This window comes from Halichoerus grypus, chromosome 3 (genome assembly GCF_964656455.1).
Source record: "Halichoerus grypus chromosome 3, mHalGry1.hap1.1, whole genome shotgun sequence".
NCBI lineage: Eukaryota > Metazoa > Chordata > Mammalia > Carnivora > Phocidae > Halichoerus > Halichoerus grypus.
This window is the reverse complement of record NC_135714.1, coordinates 207,956,573-207,975,698: the sequence shown is the minus strand read 5'-3', so window position 1 is coordinate 207,975,698 and position 19,126 is coordinate 207,956,573. Positions and strand designations below refer to the sequence as shown.

Sequence of the window (19,126 nt, the reverse complement as noted above, 5' to 3'; positions counted from 1 at the left end):
ATATATACTTTGCAAATGTTTTTCCCATTTAGTAGGCTGCCTTTTTGTTTTGTTGTTTCCTTCACTGTGCAAAACCTTTTAGTTTGATATAGTCCCAATTGGTCATTTTATTTTTTGCTCTTATTGACTCTGCTTTTGGTGTCAAATCTAAAAAATCACTCATAAGAACTATGTCAAAGAGCTTCCCCCCCCATGTTTTCTCCTAGCATTTTTATAGTTTCAGGTCTCCCATTTAGGTCTTTCATCCATTTTGAGTTTGTTTTTGTGTGTGGGTAAGAAAGTGGCCCAGTTTCACTGTTTTGCATGTAGCTGTCCAGTTATCCCAACACTATTTGTTGAAGAGACTGTTTTTTCCAATTGCATATTCTTGCCCCCTTTGTCCAAGATTCATTGACCGTATGGCCAGGCTTATTTCTGGGCACACAAGTCCGAGCTGTGCCCCCCACTAGACAGGCAAGTGAGCCCAGAGGGGAGAGAAAGACGACACACATAGAGATGACGGTGTGCAGACACTGGTGGGCAGAGCACAGACACGAGGAATGACGCCTGGGCTGGGCTGGAGGGGTCTCGTGGGGCACGTCTTAGAGGACACTGCGGGTGTCACAGCTCACAGTGAGGAAGCTGAGGGGACACCCAGCAAGCCTTCAGCACCAGGTCGGAAGCAGGGCCGTGGGAAGCCCTCTCAGGTGGCACAGCTGCGGATGGCGGGGGTGTGGGGCCCTCAGGAGGGACGTCTGCGGGCGGGACAGTGAGCCAAGCGTCTGGGACCTCAGGAGCGCCGTGGCAGACGTGTGGGTGGTGAGGGCTGCTGAGAATGGGCCGCACAGAGGCCGACAGGCACAGGTGCTGACGCACTGGGCGGGGCTCACCAGAGAAGTGACCCTGCTCAGTGTCCCGAGCTGGATCCACCGGGGATGTGGCCCCGGCTCGCCGGCCGCACCCCCAGCTGAACGCCAGGCAGACCGGGGTCCTGCTCCTGGGTTTCAGACCTGCACTGCACCCCGCCTGGGAGTGCAAAGGGCAAAGTTACCGGGCAGACGGACAGGGACCGTGAGAGTGAGGAGCCCCTGGAATGTGATGGGAAACGTGGGTGGGCTTTGGAGATGGCCGTGAACCAAGCACGGAGTCAGACTTCCCAGGGGAAGGCTGAAGAAGGAAGAGCTCTTGCAGGGGAACGCTCAAGCCAACATTCCTGCAAGCTCACTGGGAACCAGCCCAGCCAGGAAGACAGTCAAAGCAAGGAGCCTAACCAAAGAGGTGAAGGATCTGTACTCTAGAAACCACAGGACACTGATGAAGGAAATGGAGGAAAACACAAAGAGATGGAAACACGTTCCATGCTCATGGATTGGAAGAATAAACATTGTGAAAATGTCAATGCTACCCCGAGCAATCTACACTTTCAATGCAATCCTTATCAAAATACCATCGACATTTTTCACAGAGCTGGAACAAACAATCCTAAAATTTGTGTGGAACCAGAAAAGACCCCAAATAGCCAGGGGAATGTTGAAAAAGAAAAGCAAAGCTGGTGGCATCACAATTCCAGACTTCAAGCTCTATTACAAAGCTGTCATCATCAAGACAGTATGGTCCTGGCACAAAAACAGACACACAGATCAGTGGAACAGAATAGAGAGCCCAGAAATGGACCCTCAACTCTATGGGCAACTGATCTTTGACAAAGCAGGAAAGAATGTCCAATGGAAAAAGAGTATCCAGTGGGGGAAAAAAAAAGAGTATCCAGTCTCTTCAATATTGGGAATATTGGACAGCGACATGCAGAATTAAACTGGACCATTCTCTGACACCAGACACAAAAATAGACTCAAAATGGATGAAAGACCTCAATGTGAGACAGGAATCCATCAAAATCCTAGAGGAGAACACAGGTAGTAACCTCTTCGACCTCAGCTGCAGCAACTTCTTTCAAGACACGTCTCCAAAGGCAAGGGAAGCAAGGGCAAAAATGAACTTTTGGGACTTCATCAAGATAAAAAGCTTCTGCACAGCAAAGGAAACAGTCAACAAAACAAAGAGGCAACCCACAGAATGGGAGAAGATATTTGCAAATGACACTACAGATAAAGGGCTGATAGCCAAGATCTATAAAGAACTTCTCACACTCAACACCCAAAAAACAAATAATCCAGTAAAAAAATGGGCAGAAGACATGAACAGACATTTCTCCAAAGAAGACATCCAGATGGCCAACAGACACATGAAAAAATGTTCAACATCATTCGGCATCAGGGAAATCCAAATTAAAATCACATTAAGATACCACCTCACACCAGTCAGAATGGCTATTAACAAGTCAGGAAACGACAGATGTTGGTGAGGATGTGGAGAAAGGGGAACCCTCCTACACTGCTGGTGGGAATGCAAGCTGGTGCAGCCACTCTGGAAAACAGTATGGAGGTTCCTCAAGACGTTAAAAATAGAGCTACCTTACAACCAAGCAATTGCACAAGACACAGATGTAGTGAAAAGAAGGGCCATATGCTCCCCAATGTTCATAGCAGCAATGTCCGCAATAGCCAAACTGTGGAAAGAGCCGAGATGTCCTTCAACAGACGAATGGATAAAGAAGATGTGGTCCATATATACAATGGAATATTACTCAGCCATCAGAAAGGATGAATACCCACCATCTGCACTGACATGGATGGAACTGGAGGGGATTATGCTAAGTGAAATAAGTCAAGCAGAGAAAGACAATTATCATATGGTTTCACTTATTTGTGGAACATAAGGAATAGCATGGAGGACCACAGGGGAAGGGAGGGAAATCTGAATGGGAGGAAATCAGAGAGGGAGACGAACCATGAGAGACTCTGGACTCTGGGAAACAAACTGAGGGTTTCAGAAGGGAGGGGGGTGGAGGATGGGGTCAGCGGGTGATGGGTAGTAAGAGGGCACATGATGTGATGAGCACTGGGTGTTACAGGCAAATGATGAATCGTTGACACTACATCAAAATCTAATGATGTACTATATGCTAGCTAACTGAATATAATAATAATAATAATAAAAAGCAACAAGCCGCAGGGAACATGCCAGAAGACACCTGATAACCCCAGGGAGCATTTTCAGTCGCTGAAACGAGACCGGGAAAGCTAAACGGCAGTTTGTTGTCGCTGAACAGACCGTAACTGTTGTAGTCACTAAAACTATAATAATGAGAATACAATACAAATGTTACCATCACCTAAAGCAAGCTGGCCCCATCGATACACAGATACATTCTGTCGTGAAGACATGTAAGTAGTTTTGTGGGTATATGCTAACAATAAATTATTTAGGTGTTAAATATACTTTATGTTGTGGAAACAATCCAAGGGCTAGGCCGGCAGCGGGGATCAGCCCAGGGAAGAGGGACGGCAAGAGTAGCCCCACGGGCAGCAGGGGGATGCTGCAGACAGCCTGGTGTGGTGGAGGGACCTCGCCACCTGTCTCAGGGTAAGGAACCGGGCCCGGCTTATGTGTAACGGCTCTCTGAATGGGCACAGATGCCCTGGCGGTCCCCGAGTGGCGGAGATGGCCAGTACTCAGAATCCCGGGCCTGCTGCCCCGGAGCCCTCCTGGGACAAGGCTGCCAGGACTGAGCGCTGGCCAGGTGCATGCCCCCTCTCTGTGGCACCAAGCCAGAGGGACGAGGAGGGGAGGGCTGGACGAGGCAGGCACGTCCACGCAGGAAGGAGAAACACACCCACACCAGCTACTGGAGGAAGAAAGACAGGCCTGCGGTCAAGGCTCTGCCCAGCTGTTCATGATTCTAGACAAGTGGAGCCAGCCCGGCGGGATGCGCATCAAGGCAAAGTGACTTCACGGAGGTCGTTTCTCTTGTTGTCACTGTAAATATAAGTAGGGACACGACCTAATTCCAGATTTTTAGCCCTCATCAAACTTTGGGGTCTACAGAAATTTCATAAAATGTTATAATAACTAAAAGGGGCGCCTGGGGGCTCAGTCAGTTGAGCATCCGTCTCTTGATTTTGGCTCAGATCATCATCTCGGGGTCGTGGGATTAAGCCCTGTGTCAGGCTTCATGCTGAGTGGGGAGCCTGCTTGAGAGTCTCTGTCCCTCTCCCTCTCAAAACAAAAAACAAAAAACAAAACTAAAAAAAGTGGACGCCATCATGAAATACACAGCAATCAGTATTGGGGAAGGTCATAGAGAGATGTATGCAGTTACGCAAGAATTAATAACTGATCAGTTTGCAGATTAGTAAACCTGGGGAGTTCTCAAGATGATGGAGCTCTTCTGAAAAACATGACAATGATAAGAGAATGGGTGGAGATGGTGGATTTGTCCAGTGCAAGCCCCGCCCCTGCACGGGCCACACTCACCAAGCCCGAGTCTCCTGCAGTCGACCCCCCTTCACAAGGTCCTGGTCCTGGGGCACCGGAGGGGCTCCAGGGAGGGGCGAGGAGCAGGGACGGCCATCTGTGCTTGCCCCTCAGCTGGCGTGCGGTGCTCCCGTCCACCCAACCATCTTGAGGCCCGTCCAGCCCCAAATACCACTGGGGGCAGCTGGGAAGGAAGGGCTGGTCCAGAGAGTCCCGAGGAGCAGAGCCAAGGTCAGGGGTAGGTGGGGATTTGCTCTCTTACAGAGATTTGAAAAAAACCATTAAGGAAAATTAATAGATAATTTGAGAAAAGGTATTGGATTTAAAAGGGTAAATCTATTTAAAAAAAAGAGAGATGGACCTACACCTGTTCTAACAAAATATATTTCGGATGGATCAAACATTTCACGTAAAAATTCCAAAGGTAAAGAGCCATAAAAGGGTGTTTTCATACGTTTATTAAGATAGTTGTTTTTATTTGTTCTTCAGGGTGTTGTCATTTCTGTTCTGCTCATTCTACCAGGGTGACGGCTTGCCACATTTTTAGGAAATTCACTTTCACCGACGTGAAATGTGCGAATATCCTTTCCTATTTTGTTCCTTTGTGTTTTAACCATGCACGCAGTGTACTTGGCCGTGAAGAAAGTTTCGGTTTCTGCAGAGGCAGATCTGTCCACCAAGCTCTGCGGCTCAGGAAGACCGTCCCGGACGCATGCTCTCCTCACACGACCAGCAGGACATGCTGTCCAGGAAGGGGCTAAAAGTTCCGGCTGAAAAGGCCCGGCTCTGGGAGAAAGTGAACTTTAGTCAGCCTTCAGGACCGTGAACTGGAACAGCTTTCTGAAAGATAATTTGTGAACAGGTCCTGAAATTTGGAAACATGTTTACTCTTACGTGAGAGTCTGTATTCAGGAGGAAATCGGACTGCAGCGTTTACGTACATGTGCGAACTGCAGTAGCGTGGAAACTTCTGGAAACCTGCTTTCACCAAACAGATTTCTACAGATTTCAGCTGTTGAAAAACACGATATGAACATATCTATATGCTGTGAGAAGGAAAACTCTGGACTGCAACATGAGAGACAAGTAAACTGTGTGCGTGCATGGTGTGCACGGGGGACGTGTGAAGATGCTCACGCGAAGCCTCTGGCTAGCGGCCTTATGTGCTGCCTGCCTCTCTCTGCATCGTCTGTCATGCGTGACTTTCCTGTGGTAAGTATTTTCTGTGTGCAAGAAAACAAAGTGCTTTCATTTCAGCAAAACAAAAGCAATAAAGATGAGAGGAGTACCCAGAAAAGGCCCTCCTTCTAGAGACCGGGCCTCCCATTTCTGTGTAACGTGTACACTTCTGGTCGTGGTTCCAGGACTTAATCTGTGCCGTGGCCAGCGGGAACTTGTGTCATGATGACGACAGTTTGGCAAGCCGCAGGGGTCACTGCGGTGGGCGGCAGCGGGAGGAGGGGGGCACAGGGGTTTGCCACTGAGAGCAGAGCACGGAGAGACGCAAGGGCAGACGCAGGACAGCTGGTGAGAACATGTAATTCAGGGAAGAAGGGAGGAGGGTCAGGTGCAGGCAGCAGTGGCCGTGAAAAGCGTGTCTGAACGAGGTGGATGCACGAGGACCCATCCTGCACCCAGATCACCTGCAGCTACGGGCTCACCACGGCTGCTGGGCTCCCTGCTGGGGCTGAACTGAAACACGGACCCGGCCACAGTTCTGTCTCTAAGGACATGAGGGGGGCTTCAGGCTCGGCGCTGCTGACGAAAAGCTGGATTCTTGGTTCAGCAGCTCAAAGGCGTTGACTAAACGTGGGGCCGAAGGAAGCAACGTGGACAACCGTCACTGAGCCACAACGACAAATGTGAGAGGCGAGAGTTGTAAGGCTAATACGCCGGGAGGCCGATGGAGCACAGAACCCTCCTTCCGGAAGGATGAGTGAGGCCCACAGAGCTCCCGACCAGGGCGCGCCGGAGACAGTGGGAAACACACAGGGAGAGTGCAAACAGTAATTTGGGGGGCGTTTGAAGCGTGCTGGTCACTGGAACGCCCCACGGCAGCTTCACACCAGCACTGAGGTCCCAGCGCACTGACCTCCAGGGGCGGCGTGTGGCGGCGGACCTGCTCGCACGTGCGCACCTGTCCCCGGCACGTGCTGGGGTGCGGACGCCCTTGGGGACAAGCTCTGCCGTGCCAACAGCGTGAGAGTGCCTTCACCTCCGCGTGGGAGGCACCGCAGGGTCCAGGCCAAGTCCAGCAGAAGGAGAGATGCTCACGACAGTCGTGGTCTCTGTGTCCTCACCGCAGATCCTCCAGAGTCAGAAGCACTGACGTGGGGAGGGGGGTCCTTCTCTCGAGGAAAGTCACACATCTGACTGCTACCCGTGGGAACACCTTCCCTCCATCACCCGCGACGGCTTAGGTCACGGCGCCCTCTCTCCCTTCCTGTGCCCTAGATGTGCCAAGTCCAGACCCCAGAGGTCACCTGGGACGTCATCCAAAGTCCCTGCACTGCTCATCCCCTGCTCACACGTCCCCACCAGTGGGCGGGCGCAGCCTCTGTGACGCTGAGCACGGCTGACTGCGTCACAGCTGGGTCTCACCCCGCACACCTGGCGTCTCCTTGCCAGAGGTCCTGCTACCCTCTGTCCGTCGTTCCTAAGTCATGCTTTCCACAGGATCAGGTGCCCCGCCCGCCGTGCTGAGTCCTGCGCACTCGTGCGGATGTCCCCGAGGTCACTCTGTGCTCCCGCGGCATTCACTGCTGCCTGTTGTCAGATAACTTACTCTACCTCGGGGCTCGCGCGAGTCTCCCGGGGACGAGCCCCTCAGGCAGGGCCCTGTCTGCTGTCTTCGTGGTCCCAGGGCCTGACCACGCAGCCAGCACAAACATTAAACAGGCATTTACTAGTTAAGAGAACTCGTGGTTGAACACTGTTTACTCTTTTTACTTCCAAAACGGGTAGGGCGTAGCTTAGAAAAATCAACATCTAAGGACTCAGTCTAAAAAGAAAGCCCAAGCATTGAGAGGTGGGGAGAGGTAACTATCAGAGAACAGAGATCAAGGAAACCAACTGCAACTGGATGAAGACAACAAAAAACTATGATCTGAGCTCCCCGGCAGCCGAAGCAAAAAGAGTGTATCTGAGTAAAACATTTCTTGTCCAGTAAGAAGCAGCATACCAGTTCCTAACAACCGAAGCATTTTCTAGCACTGAATGCTAAAACAAATTTTCATTTTTATATAAACATCAAGGGATGTACACTGAGCGAAGAACAAAGTTTTAAATGACAGCTTTACTAAAACAAACCAACAACAAAAAACGCCCTTCAGGCCTTTAACTAACCTCATTAAAAATGAAATTCCACGATGATATTGTTAGAGAAAGGGGTGCTGACACAAAGTGGGTGCAGAGCTTTCTTACGACCTCACGCGGCATAGCGGGAGCACTCACCAAACCCCGGGGACGGAGTGACGGGTGCTCCCCTCCCACACCCACACCAGCACTGGTGCACTTCTGACGGATCCACACCCCCAGGACCAACGGCTCAGACCAACCCAGGACACAGGCACGTGGAGCCACTGCACGCCTCTCCCTCTGCAGGTGACACGAGGCTGCTCGGGGGACGAGCTTGGGGCGTCTGCAGGAGGCTCCGTGTCTGCTCATGTTTCCACCAGTGGGCACCTGAGTCCCCAGGGTCCCGCCAGGCGGTGTGCTGGGGAGATGACCGAGCTGGTAACAGTACTTACTACCTGACTGCCCGGAGGACTTTCACGGTAAGGTCCTGCATTATGTAACGTCACACAGGGCCGCGTTCCTGGGGGTGCACCAAGACGGTGAGCTGAACAGTGTTCCCGCCAGAGAAGTGACTCAACCAGTTAGCATTTTCCGTGGAAGAGCTATGGGCCGCGGTTTACTGGCTCGTTGAGAACAACGTGCAACACCACGTGAGCAAGCACAGAAACGAGTTCCTCTCGAAAGCCGTACCAGGGCACTTGTGTGAATCAAACATAGGAGGGGGATCCCGGAGTCCGACAGGACCCACTTGGTTTGACGAAGCTCCTTCCTTTCCCTACAGCTGCCACTGGCCCACTGCTAACAAACAGTAGGCCTAGGAGAATTCACGTCTGTATTTGTTACACTCCGAGATTAGCCACGGAATGGGGAAGGCCGTACGGACAGCAAGCAGCACAGCAGCGATACCGGGTCTCCGAGAGTACGTGCTTGTGTCCACAGCAAACACACGTGGGCCTGGAACAAACCTAGTGAGGACAGTTCACAAGCCCCAGGTGCATTCACATCAGGGCCCAAGGACACAGGCAGTGGGGCCAGTGAGGGGTGACGGGGATGGGGGCCTCCCGGGGAGGGGGTTGGTGCAGGATGACCAATGGACGGGGGCTCCCGGGCGGCCTGGGGGCTCAGGTGCTCTGGGCCGCGGCCGTGCCCCGCAGGAGTGCCTGGTGAGGGTGCACAGAACCTGTGGGCCGCAAGCAGCTGGCCTGCTGGACACACGTGGACACAAAAGCAGGACGGAGTCACCCCTTTTCTCCTAAAGTTTTCTCCAAGCTACTCTGTCATTGACTTACTGGTCCTGCGTATTCACAGTGGAAGTCAATGGCCAGAAGTGGTTCTTGGAAAAACAGAAACAATTTGACTTTTTCTTCTTTTCCAACGTCAGTGCTCATGTTCTCTTTGCTTAAAACTGCAAACGGAAAGATTCAGGACTCCTCCTCCCAGCTTCCCGGTCTGCACACCTCCCACCTGGAGCCTGCTCAGGCTGCACACTGAGCGGGGCTGGGCGCTACGGCCTCTGAACGCTCGTTCATCTGGAGACCGCTGGTAGGAGGCCTGGGCGAACACTCCTCCAACTTCATCCACTCCAGCACCCTGCAGCGGCCCACCTCCTGGGCCGACAACGGGAAGAAAACATGATAAACAGTAAACAAAGCAGATGGAAACAGAGATGGGTTCCAAGTGTTGAAAAGGGAAAGATACGGACTTCCCAGCCTCGCTCTGATGAGTAAGTTATTCAAAGCTCTTCTGGAAAAGTGGGCAGCGTTTTCAGCAGCACTGACTTGGGAAACCGAGCTCACAGCGCCCCCAGAAAGAATCGCCTCCTCAAGCCCAGACACGGTCCCCGGCCGTGAGGAGCCCCCGACTCCGCCTGCTGTGGAGAGACCCCAGGGGCAGACGGCCGCTCAGGGTCCCGAGTCAGAACGGACGGAGCGAGGTGCGCAAGACTGAGCTCAGGGAGGGGCCCGCCCACGCTCTCCTCAGAGGGTGACGGGGTGGGGACGCAAGTCCCATCAGCCCCCATCTCCACCACGCCCCTCCCCGATCACGGCCTCCGGGAAAAGGAAGACCCACGCCCACAACAAGTAACAGAGGAAGGGACAATTCACAGAAAGATTCTGCCTCACAAGTCGCAGACATGGATCCTGTAAGAACGTTGCAGTCAACGCTGTCCAACTTACTAGTGAATTTGCCAGGTTACCATGGAATTCTAGTCGGCGGCCCCCTGTCTTCCCGGTTTTGCTCTCAGCCGTGGGCCACCGTCAGGCCAGCTGCTGGCTGCCGCGTGGGGGCAGCTTTCGGCCGGGACGCGCTTGCCCAGTTGTGCCAACACCCCTCCACGTCCTGTGCGGACATCACCCCAGCTCAGAACCTGCAGTCTCAGGACACACTCACGCTGTCGACGCGGGGGTCCAGGACGCAGCCGGGCCCTCGCTGGCCTCGCCAGCAGAGCTAACCGCGCACAGCTGCGGGTGAGCGGAGTCGTGTCCAGGGGCACGGGGAGGAGTCCGACGGTTTGTACCGAGTATGCGAGGTACATGTGAAGTATGCTCACCAAAGTCACCGATCTTCATAAGAACGTAGTTTTCTAATTAAATAATCTATTCACCCAATAATTACATTCCAAAGATTTTCAACAGGGCTTGAAAAGATGAGTACATTTTTCCTTAGCTACCTCATTTTTGGTTTTATGGTTTCTGATCCTTTAATTAGGGACTCAGGAAGATCGATGTACAAGGAAACCACATTTTCTTGATGTTCAAATTAATTAAGCTTTAGAGTACAGAGTTCTTTATACTCGTTAGAAAATCATCTGGGTAAAATTCTTACTGGACGACTCCAGACTCCTCTTTCCTGACGACCGCGCACCCAGCACACCCCCCAAGCAGGCGCCTCACCCTCCTTCGTCCCAGGACGTTCCCAGGACGCTCCAGCGCAACAGCAGAACAGTCATTCAGTCCGTCCATGAAACAGACGCCAAAGAGGTGATTCCCATAATCATAAAATTGATATACAATCTCAGAAATTATAAAAAAATTGGAAAATCAAGAAAAAAGTTCTACTTAAGTCAGAACAAGTACCACTGACATCACGCTGTATTTAATAGTAAACTTCTCCTAACCTACCGACAATTACGCCCCGGCCCCGTTCCGGCTCAGGCTCCTCCCACCTGAGCCTGTCTCCCTGTCATTTTTAATGGCGGCAAGACACGTCCAGCCCACCGTGTGGCCATCCGCGGACATGCTCACCTGGCCCTCTCACTGTGAGTCTATAAAAGTGGGACACCGTGGAATCACGCCTCACCTGAGAGCTGGCGCCCTCCTCCCGCATCATCGCTGCCCGAGGTGTCCTCGGAGGCCGGGCTGCCCTGCGGCTCTGGCGGAGCAGGGACGTACCCCTCAGGAGGCAAACTCGCCGTGTAGAACCGCCTTCGAGGTGGGGCCTTGGCGTCCTCATCTGCAGGAGACAAGGGGACGGTGAACACGGCATCACGTGACCAGACATTTGCCGGCCCTGCACCCTGCCCCAACCTCATGCCCCGAAGACGTGAGACCCAACAGCTCGTGAAACCCAGCCTCTGCCGTCAGCACTGAGCTCAGGAAGCCAAACGCCTTGTCAGAGGGCACCAGCCCTATATCCAGCCAGGAGAAAGGAACGACCTGTGATTATTTAACCTCTGGATTTTTATAAAATGAGAGAAAAATATAACTCATGAAAAGGAAGCAGAAAAAAGAATATTCCACAGAGCATACCTCTCATCATTACCATGCAAATCTCTTAACGTTTTGGTGCCCAATCTGGAACTTTTTCTCCATGTGTGCTAACAACCCGCATATATTGTGTATATACACACACATCTTAATGGGATCATGCTACCCACTTTTGTTATTATACATTTGTATATCATATATATAATATTCAAAAGTTAATACATGACAGAATAATATATTAAGATACATTTACATCTACGTGGTCTTTTAATGGTTACATAATATTCCATGTGTCTAACAAATTATAATTTAATTATAATTTAACCATTGTCCTAAATTCCACACATGGAGGTTGATTCTAAATTTCCACTATCACAAACAGCTGCTGACTGTCCTTGTCATACATAACTTTGCACACCTGACCACTGAGTTCCTTCAGAGAAGTCCCTGCAAACGGGACTGTCCGAGGGTAAGCACCTTTCGCTGGCTTCTGAGACGCACGGTCCAGAAAGGCAACTACAGACCGCTGGCTTCTCCCAGGCTCTTTCCAACACTGGGTGGCAGAAACCTTTAACTCACGCACAGCTGACACACAGAGGTGCATACTGACTGGACAATTCCGCGTGCCCTGCAGTGTTCCCGTGAGCGGTGCAGTCAACATCTGGCCCCACACACGGGATGACGACGTTCCGGACTCTGCTCCCCAGGCTGCACTTCCAAACCCGAGACGGGACCACACACAGAAATAAACTCTAAATGGATCAAAGACCAAGATGTGAGACCTGAGACCACAGAACTCCTAGAAGGGAGCACAGGCTGTGATCTTTTTGATTCCAGCCTCAGCAATATCCTTCTGGAACTTTCTTCTCAGACAAGGAAAACAGAAGCAAAAATAAACTAGTGGGCAAAGGAGCTGGCCAGACAATGATGAGGCAGACTAGGGAAGGGGCGATGTTTGTAAACGACCTCTCCATCTTTTTAATTGTCATATTTCCATTGAAAATACGGTAATGCAATCTTGTATGTGACAAACACAAGTGGATATCCCCATTAATCTTTCACAGAAAAACTGACATTTTATTTAAAAAAAAAAAGGTTTGAAAGAAATCACTAATACATATGACATATAATGTAAAAACCTTGAAACACTCCAATTCTTCCACCATCAATGTATTTCACTTTCTTGGAGCTAAGATGCAAGAATTCAGTTCTTAGATTAATTTACTTCATAGTCGATGAATTACTGTGTCATTCCACTGGAACTGGGGGCAGAGTGGGACATGGCTTCCAAGGAGACCACCCAGACAGACATCAACGTTTATCCTTTCTGCAGAGGATTTCTGGAAGCTTTTAGTCGGCTAAAGCGTCAGTGATGAGAAAGTTAAAGAGAACTTGGAATGTCACTGTTCACTTGATTATTTGGGTGCACATGTCGGGAAGTGAAACACAACTTGAGTCACCAGAGGCGGATGAGACGCATCTCCATCCAGTGCCATGCTCCCGGGAGACCGCTCTCATCCATCCGGACAGCACACCGCGGCTCCTAAGGCTGAGCCTCTGAACCGTAAATGACCTGACAGCTTCCAGCTCCAGTTCTCCCCAATTTCTTCTGTGGAAAAATGGTTTGTTGTGATGACATCTATCTACACTTCCCCAGTCAGATGTTCACGGCTCAGGGACGAGCAAGGTGAAAGTTAACTAGGCTTTGCTGAGCAGCCGCACACACAGGCCTCCGCGCCCCCATCCTTCACCCGGCACAGGGGCCTAGCGCCCCACGGGACTCCACCCCGCACTCACTGGGTGTGTGCGCAGGGACAGCGCGGGGACAGCGTCCCAGCTGGAGAGAACTCTGGGGGACCCGCACGGCTCAGGTGAAGCCAGTGGAAGTCACCACTATGAGCTTGGTTGTCCACTTCGTTTAGCTCCCTCCGACCTGGAGTGGCTCCCATGCAGGTCCCTAAGCTCACTGGGTGCCGCCTCCGAGCAGCCGCCATGCAGGGCACGGGACACGGACAGACCGCAGCGCCTCTTCCACCCGGGGGTCACGCCATGCCCGGGGCACAGAGCCGGGAAGGGAGCGAGCACAGGACGCAGGAGTGGCTGGCTGGAGGAGAGGCCCGGGTGCGAACGGCTCAGAGCCCACATGAGCCGTGGCTGCGTCCCGTGCCCGAGGAGCTGCACAGATGTGCGCAGTGACAGAAGGAAAATGTGGCCGGGGCGGGAGCGCCGATGCTCGGGCGTCCAGTCCCCTCGGCCTGTCCTGAACGGGGACGCGCCTCAAGGGGCCTGCCCCACTTGATCTCTCTGCTTCCTCATGATGCCACAGCAGTCGAGCAAGCCAGTTTTAACAAAATCGATTCTGGTTTCCAACTCAGCCTCTTAAAAAAGAATCACAACCACCAGAAGCCTTTAAAACATTCAAGGAAATGCTGTTGTTGAGGAAGAGAGAAGTTTCTCGTGGCACCATCACTCACACCCCCCCCCAAAACTGGGTTAATGTGTCCCCGTTAGGAATGCGGTGTGTTCACCGAACCCCCTGCCACGGCTAGCTATTCCGATTTTGGACTTTCAGCTCCCATAGAAGTAACTGGAGGCAGCTCTCCCTTCCTGCCTCTTGGACAGTGCACGAAATTTGGCACAGACTCTGGACCACATGGCCCGGCCGGCCCAGAGCCCTCCTACCACCTGCAAATCCGGGAGGTAGCACCTGGTCCGCCCCACTCTGTGGAAGCCCAGCACTGGATCTGGGCTCTTCTCCTTTGCCCTTTGTCATTCCAGATGCGAAATTCAGCACCTTGTTCTACAAATTGTCCGCTCACCCCAAGTACCTCAAGAGCTAATTAAAAAAAAACAAAACACCTTTTTTTTTTTTAAAGGACTTTACATTTTTAGAGCAGTTTTAGGTTCAGAGCAAAATGGAGAGAAAGCTACAGAGATTTCTCATAAGCCTCCCCCCACATGCATAGGGTCCCCCACTACAGCATCCCCTCTGGACAGTGCAGTTGGCACTAGTGATGAGCCCGCGTGGACAACTGTCATCCCCCAGAGTCCACAGTCTACATCAGGGTCACTGCTGGTGGTGCACGCTCTGTGGTTTGCACAAGTGTGTGATGACACGTACCCACCCTGACAGGGTCACACAGAGTGGTCTCACTGCCCGAAACCCTCTGTGCCCTGCCTGCTCACCCTCCCTCCCCCTCCCCCTGGCAGCCACTCCTCTCTTTACTGTGTCCCTAGTTTTGCCTCTTCCAGAAGGTCACAGAGTTGGGATGATGCAGTGCGTAGACTCTGCAGAGTAGCTTCTCTCACTCAGTAATCTGCACTTACGACTCCTCCACGTCTTCTCACGGCTTCACGGCTCATTTCCTTTCTGTACTGAATACTACCCCACTGTCTGGAGGGACCAGCCTATGTGTCCGTCACCTACTGCAGGACAACTTGGTGGCCTCCGGGTTTTGGCAGTTACAAATACAGCTGCTGTAAACACCTGTTTCAGCTTTCATGTGCACAACAGCTGGGTCATTCGTGGGGCTTTCAGGGGGGATGAGGGGTCAGATCATTCTCTGCACAATCTTTGCCGTCTTGGCCTCCCTGGGCCCCTCCTCCTATACCTCAAACAGAGTTCTTTTATCCCTGGTGGAAGTCTCCGGGCCACCAATACCCCACGCAACTCAAGCAGGCTTTCCTGTTAAGAGGTTAAGGAAAATACATCAGCCAAGGAAAAAGAACTTCCTCTGAGAAGCAGTCAGATTGAGGATGTGCTGATGGCTGGTCGTACACGGCGTGGAGAGGGGAGACAAGCTGTGGGCTTCCGTGCTTACTGAGACGGGGGGGCAGGGCCGCCAGGTGGGTAGCTGTGTGGACAGTGCCATGGGAGGCACTCAGAGCCCTGAGTCTGGGGGGTGACGCAGATGGAGAAGTCGGCCTGGGAGCCGTAACCGTCTACAAACACAGAAGCTGTGAGACTGGGTGAAATCACCTGGGGTGCGCCGTGGACAAGACAGGTCAGAGTGAGCGTGGGGCCCTCCACCACCCAGAGGCTGTGCATACGTGTCTCTTTAACATGCACAGGGGAGTTAGGACATCTAAGGGTGGAGGGGCTTCGTACGTGCTCCAAACTCCTCCAGAAAGGCTGCGCTGAGTGACGTTTGCGCCGGCAGGTTATGAGAACTCATTTTCCTGAATTCTCAAGGACCGTGTGGGGTGTACACTGTGAAAATGCTCTCTGTCTACCCGGTAGGCAAAGAGCAGCATCTCACGGTCACATTTACCATGGGTGCCATTACCGGGGAGGGTCCCTCTCTGGTCACGTGTACTGGGCACAAGTGCTCCATGCAGTCCTAAATGTCAGCTCAAAAGCTCCCTGCCATTCCACTAATCTATGCTGTGGCCACAGTTAACAGGAAATAGGTTATTCTCAGGGGAAAAAACAGAAAATATCTCTGACCTGCCCGGGGTAAGTGGCAAAATGCTATGGAGGGAGGCAGGGCTGATTGGACAGTGGACACGGCACCCATTTCTGTCCTGGCAGCAAGTTTTCCTGAACCTTGACGTTTTAAGAAATTGGATCTATGTTGCAGAGGAAAAGATGCCCCCACATGCACTCACCGCAGACCCACACTGCGTGCGCAGGCACACACACCGAGCACCCACGCTGTGACCACACCCGTGAGCACCGTGCACCCACGCTGCGAGCGCACCCACGCACACCCCGCACCCACGCACACCGAGCACCCACGCTGCGAGCGCATCCACGCACACCGAGCACCCACGCTGCGAGCGCATCCACGCACACCCCGCACCCACGCTGCGAGCGCACCCACGCACACCCCGCACCCACGCTGCGAGCGCACCCACGCACACCCCGCACCCACGCACACCGAGCACCCACTGCGAGCACACACACGCACACCGAGCACCCACGCTGCGAGCGCACCCACGCACACCCCGCACCCACGCACACCGAGCACCCACTGCGAGCACACACACGCACACCGAGCACCCACGCTGCGAGCGCACCCACGCACACCGAGCACCCACGCTGCGAGCGCACCCACGCACACCGAGCACCCACGCTGCGAGCACACCCACGCACACCCCGCACCCACGCTGCGAGCGCACCCACGCACACCCCGCACCCACGCTGCGAGCGCACCCACGCACACCCCGCACCCACGCTGCGAGCGCACCCACGCACACCCCGCACCCACGCTGCGAGCACACCCACGCACACCCCGCACCCACGCTGCGAGCACACCCACGCACACCCCGCACCCACGCACACCGAGCACCCACGCTGCGAGCGCACCCACGCACACCGAGCACCCACGCTGCGAGCGCACCCACGCACACCCCGCACCCACGCTGCGAGCGCACCCACGCACACCCCGCACCCACGCTGCGAGCGCACCCACGCACACCCCGCACCCACGCACACCGCGCACCCACGCTGAGTGCGCACAGACCACATCCCTACGACCCCCACCATCAGGTGGTTATCCAGCTTCCAAACTGCCACTTCACTGCGGCTATTTTCTGTGCAATGAAAAAGTTTCACTGCCTTGCGCTTAATTGATCCTGCTTAGCTCTGGAATAACATCTGCCAAATAGGATGGGTCTGTGAGCGCCTCTTGTTCACGTGGTGAACAGTTAACCTGTTACCACATCCTCTCCCCAAAGCTGCCCCCCCTTGTGTTTCCAACTCTACCAGCTTAGCCACATCACATTGGACACATCTGCAGAACAGTTAGCTTTCAAAGGCACTTCCTTTTTTACGACAATGTTAGCTAAAAAGCACAAATATTTGACCACTGAACATGTCGGTTTTTAAAGACAATCACAATAAACTCTTGCCACTCCCCTGAGCATTAGGTACACGTGCTTTCCACCCGTGGGCATGTTCACGCTATCGTAGGCCTAGTAACATAGTCCTGTGTCAGAGGCTTCTGCTTCGGGTGACCGGGCAAGGGAGAGAACCTGAACACTTGTCCCGAAAACTCTGAGAAATGCCAGGTAACCCGCAGCAAACATTCTCTCCCTGCACAGCTGTGCTCCGAGGCAACCGGGCCATCCTGGGAGCAAGCAACACGTTTTCAAGAATTTTTCTGTGCACACCTTGAGAATCTGATTGAAGTACACGAGGACGAGCAAAGGGCGCAGTTGAGCAGAGAAAACTTTGAAGAAGAATAAGCGGAATGGATTTTCCCGACTGGATATGAAGGCACATTATAAACCAGAGAAATTAAGCTGGTGTGGCCAGCAGCATCGCGGAGCTCACAAACCCGGAGGGGACACTGTCTTCTGCAAACCTGGCCGAGGAGACTGCACGAAGTAAGGTGAGACCGTGTCCTCAACACGGGTCACGGTCTGAAAGGGGCACCTACGCAGGAGAGGCCAATCTTTTAGGAGACAGAAAATACCTACTATTACAGTAGCAAAAAACTTCTTCAGCCAGAAACAAACAGCACTAGCCACAAACTTACAGACTTCTAAACAAGAGAACACATTGTTTTTAAAAATGAAGACAGTCCATGGAGAGAAGGTACTTGCAACATATATAGTTGGCCAAAAGTTGAGAATTTGGAATACAAAAAGAACTTGTGAAATCTGTAAGATAAATAACCAAAAACAACCCAAGAGAAAAACAGCCCCTAAATCTGGTCTACAAACGTGCCTACGCTGTGTAGCTTCACGAATAATCAGTAGCGCATATTAAAATGAGATGTAGTTTCCTTGCACTTGATTAGCTGGCCCTGGAACAATGGGGGTTTGAACTGCTGGGGTCCACTGGTACGCAGATTTATTTTGATCGATACAGTGCATACTGAAATGTATTTTCTCTTCCTTACAATTTTCTTTTTTTAAAAAAGATTTTATTTATTTGAGAGAGAGAGAGAGAGCATGAGCAGGGGAGGGGCACAGGGAGAAGAGGCTTCTCCATCCCAGGACCCCGGGATCATGACCTGAGCCGAAGGCAGCTGCTTTACCGACTGAGCCACCCAGGTGCCCCTTCCTTATAATTTCCTTCATGACATTTTCTTTTTGCGAGATGTGTAGTAAGAATACAGTATATATTACATGTGACAGACAGAACATGTGAATCGACTATTTATGTGAGTAGTGAGGCTTCCGGCCAGCAGTAGGCTATTAGTGGGTAAGTTTCGGGGAGCCAACAGTTAGAGGCGGATTTCCGACTGCCCGGAGGTCAGCGCCCCAAGCCCTGGCTCCTTCAGGGGTCAGCTGTGCCACCTACCCGGGAGGGCCTGGAGAACAAGAGGGCGGGTCCCTGGAGGGCGACAGGCCCTAGGAAACTCCCCTGTGTATGGACAGGTCCATGACGACCTAGCACCCTCACAGAGAGAACCATGCTGCAAAGCCAGAAGAACATACAACGTGAGCTTCCAGCCAAGACAGAGCCAGAGGCTGCACGCACCATCCCGCCTGGAACAACCACAGGGACGGACGACCTGATAAAGCAGGTTTTAAACGCTGATCACTGAGGAACAGACCGGCCATGAGCCTGTGGCCATGGTGGCCACTGTGGCCACCGTGGCCCAGGGCAGAGTGAGCACGAACAGCATGGGATGGGACCTGCCAGGTGGTGTTCTCCCAAGGTGAGGGGGGGCCAGAGGTCCAGGGAGGCCCAGGTGCCTGCAGGCCACGGGCAGTGTCCCCGAGAGAAGCAGGCTGCATAGAGTAAGCCCAGGGTTCTGCGGGGGACCCCTGAGTGTTCTGCTGAGCAGGGTGTGGGCACCCCGGAGAGGAGCTGC

At 52.8% G+C, this 19,126-nt stretch overlaps 1 protein-coding gene and 1 long non-coding RNA gene across 2 annotated transcripts in view; both read right to left on the bottom strand.

Annotated features, from left to right (window-relative positions):
- ERICH1 (glutamate rich 1) overlaps positions 1-19,126 on the bottom strand; it is a 57,573-nt gene that overhangs the window by 17,643 nt on the left and 20,804 nt on the right. Inside the window, exon 3 of the mRNA XM_078069908.1 lies at positions 10,951-11,103. Within this exon, the coding sequence (XP_077926034.1) occupies positions 10,951-11,103 (153 nt within the window). The remainder of the gene's footprint in view (positions 1-10,950; positions 11,104-19,126) is intronic.
- Positions 4,792-10,938, bottom strand: LOC144381431 (uncharacterized). The gene is made up of 2 exons (XR_013446680.1): positions 5,295-10,938; positions 4,792-5,193 (listed from the first exon to the last, which is right to left on the bottom strand). It is a non-coding gene; the product is annotated as an uncharacterized LOC144381431 (long non-coding RNA).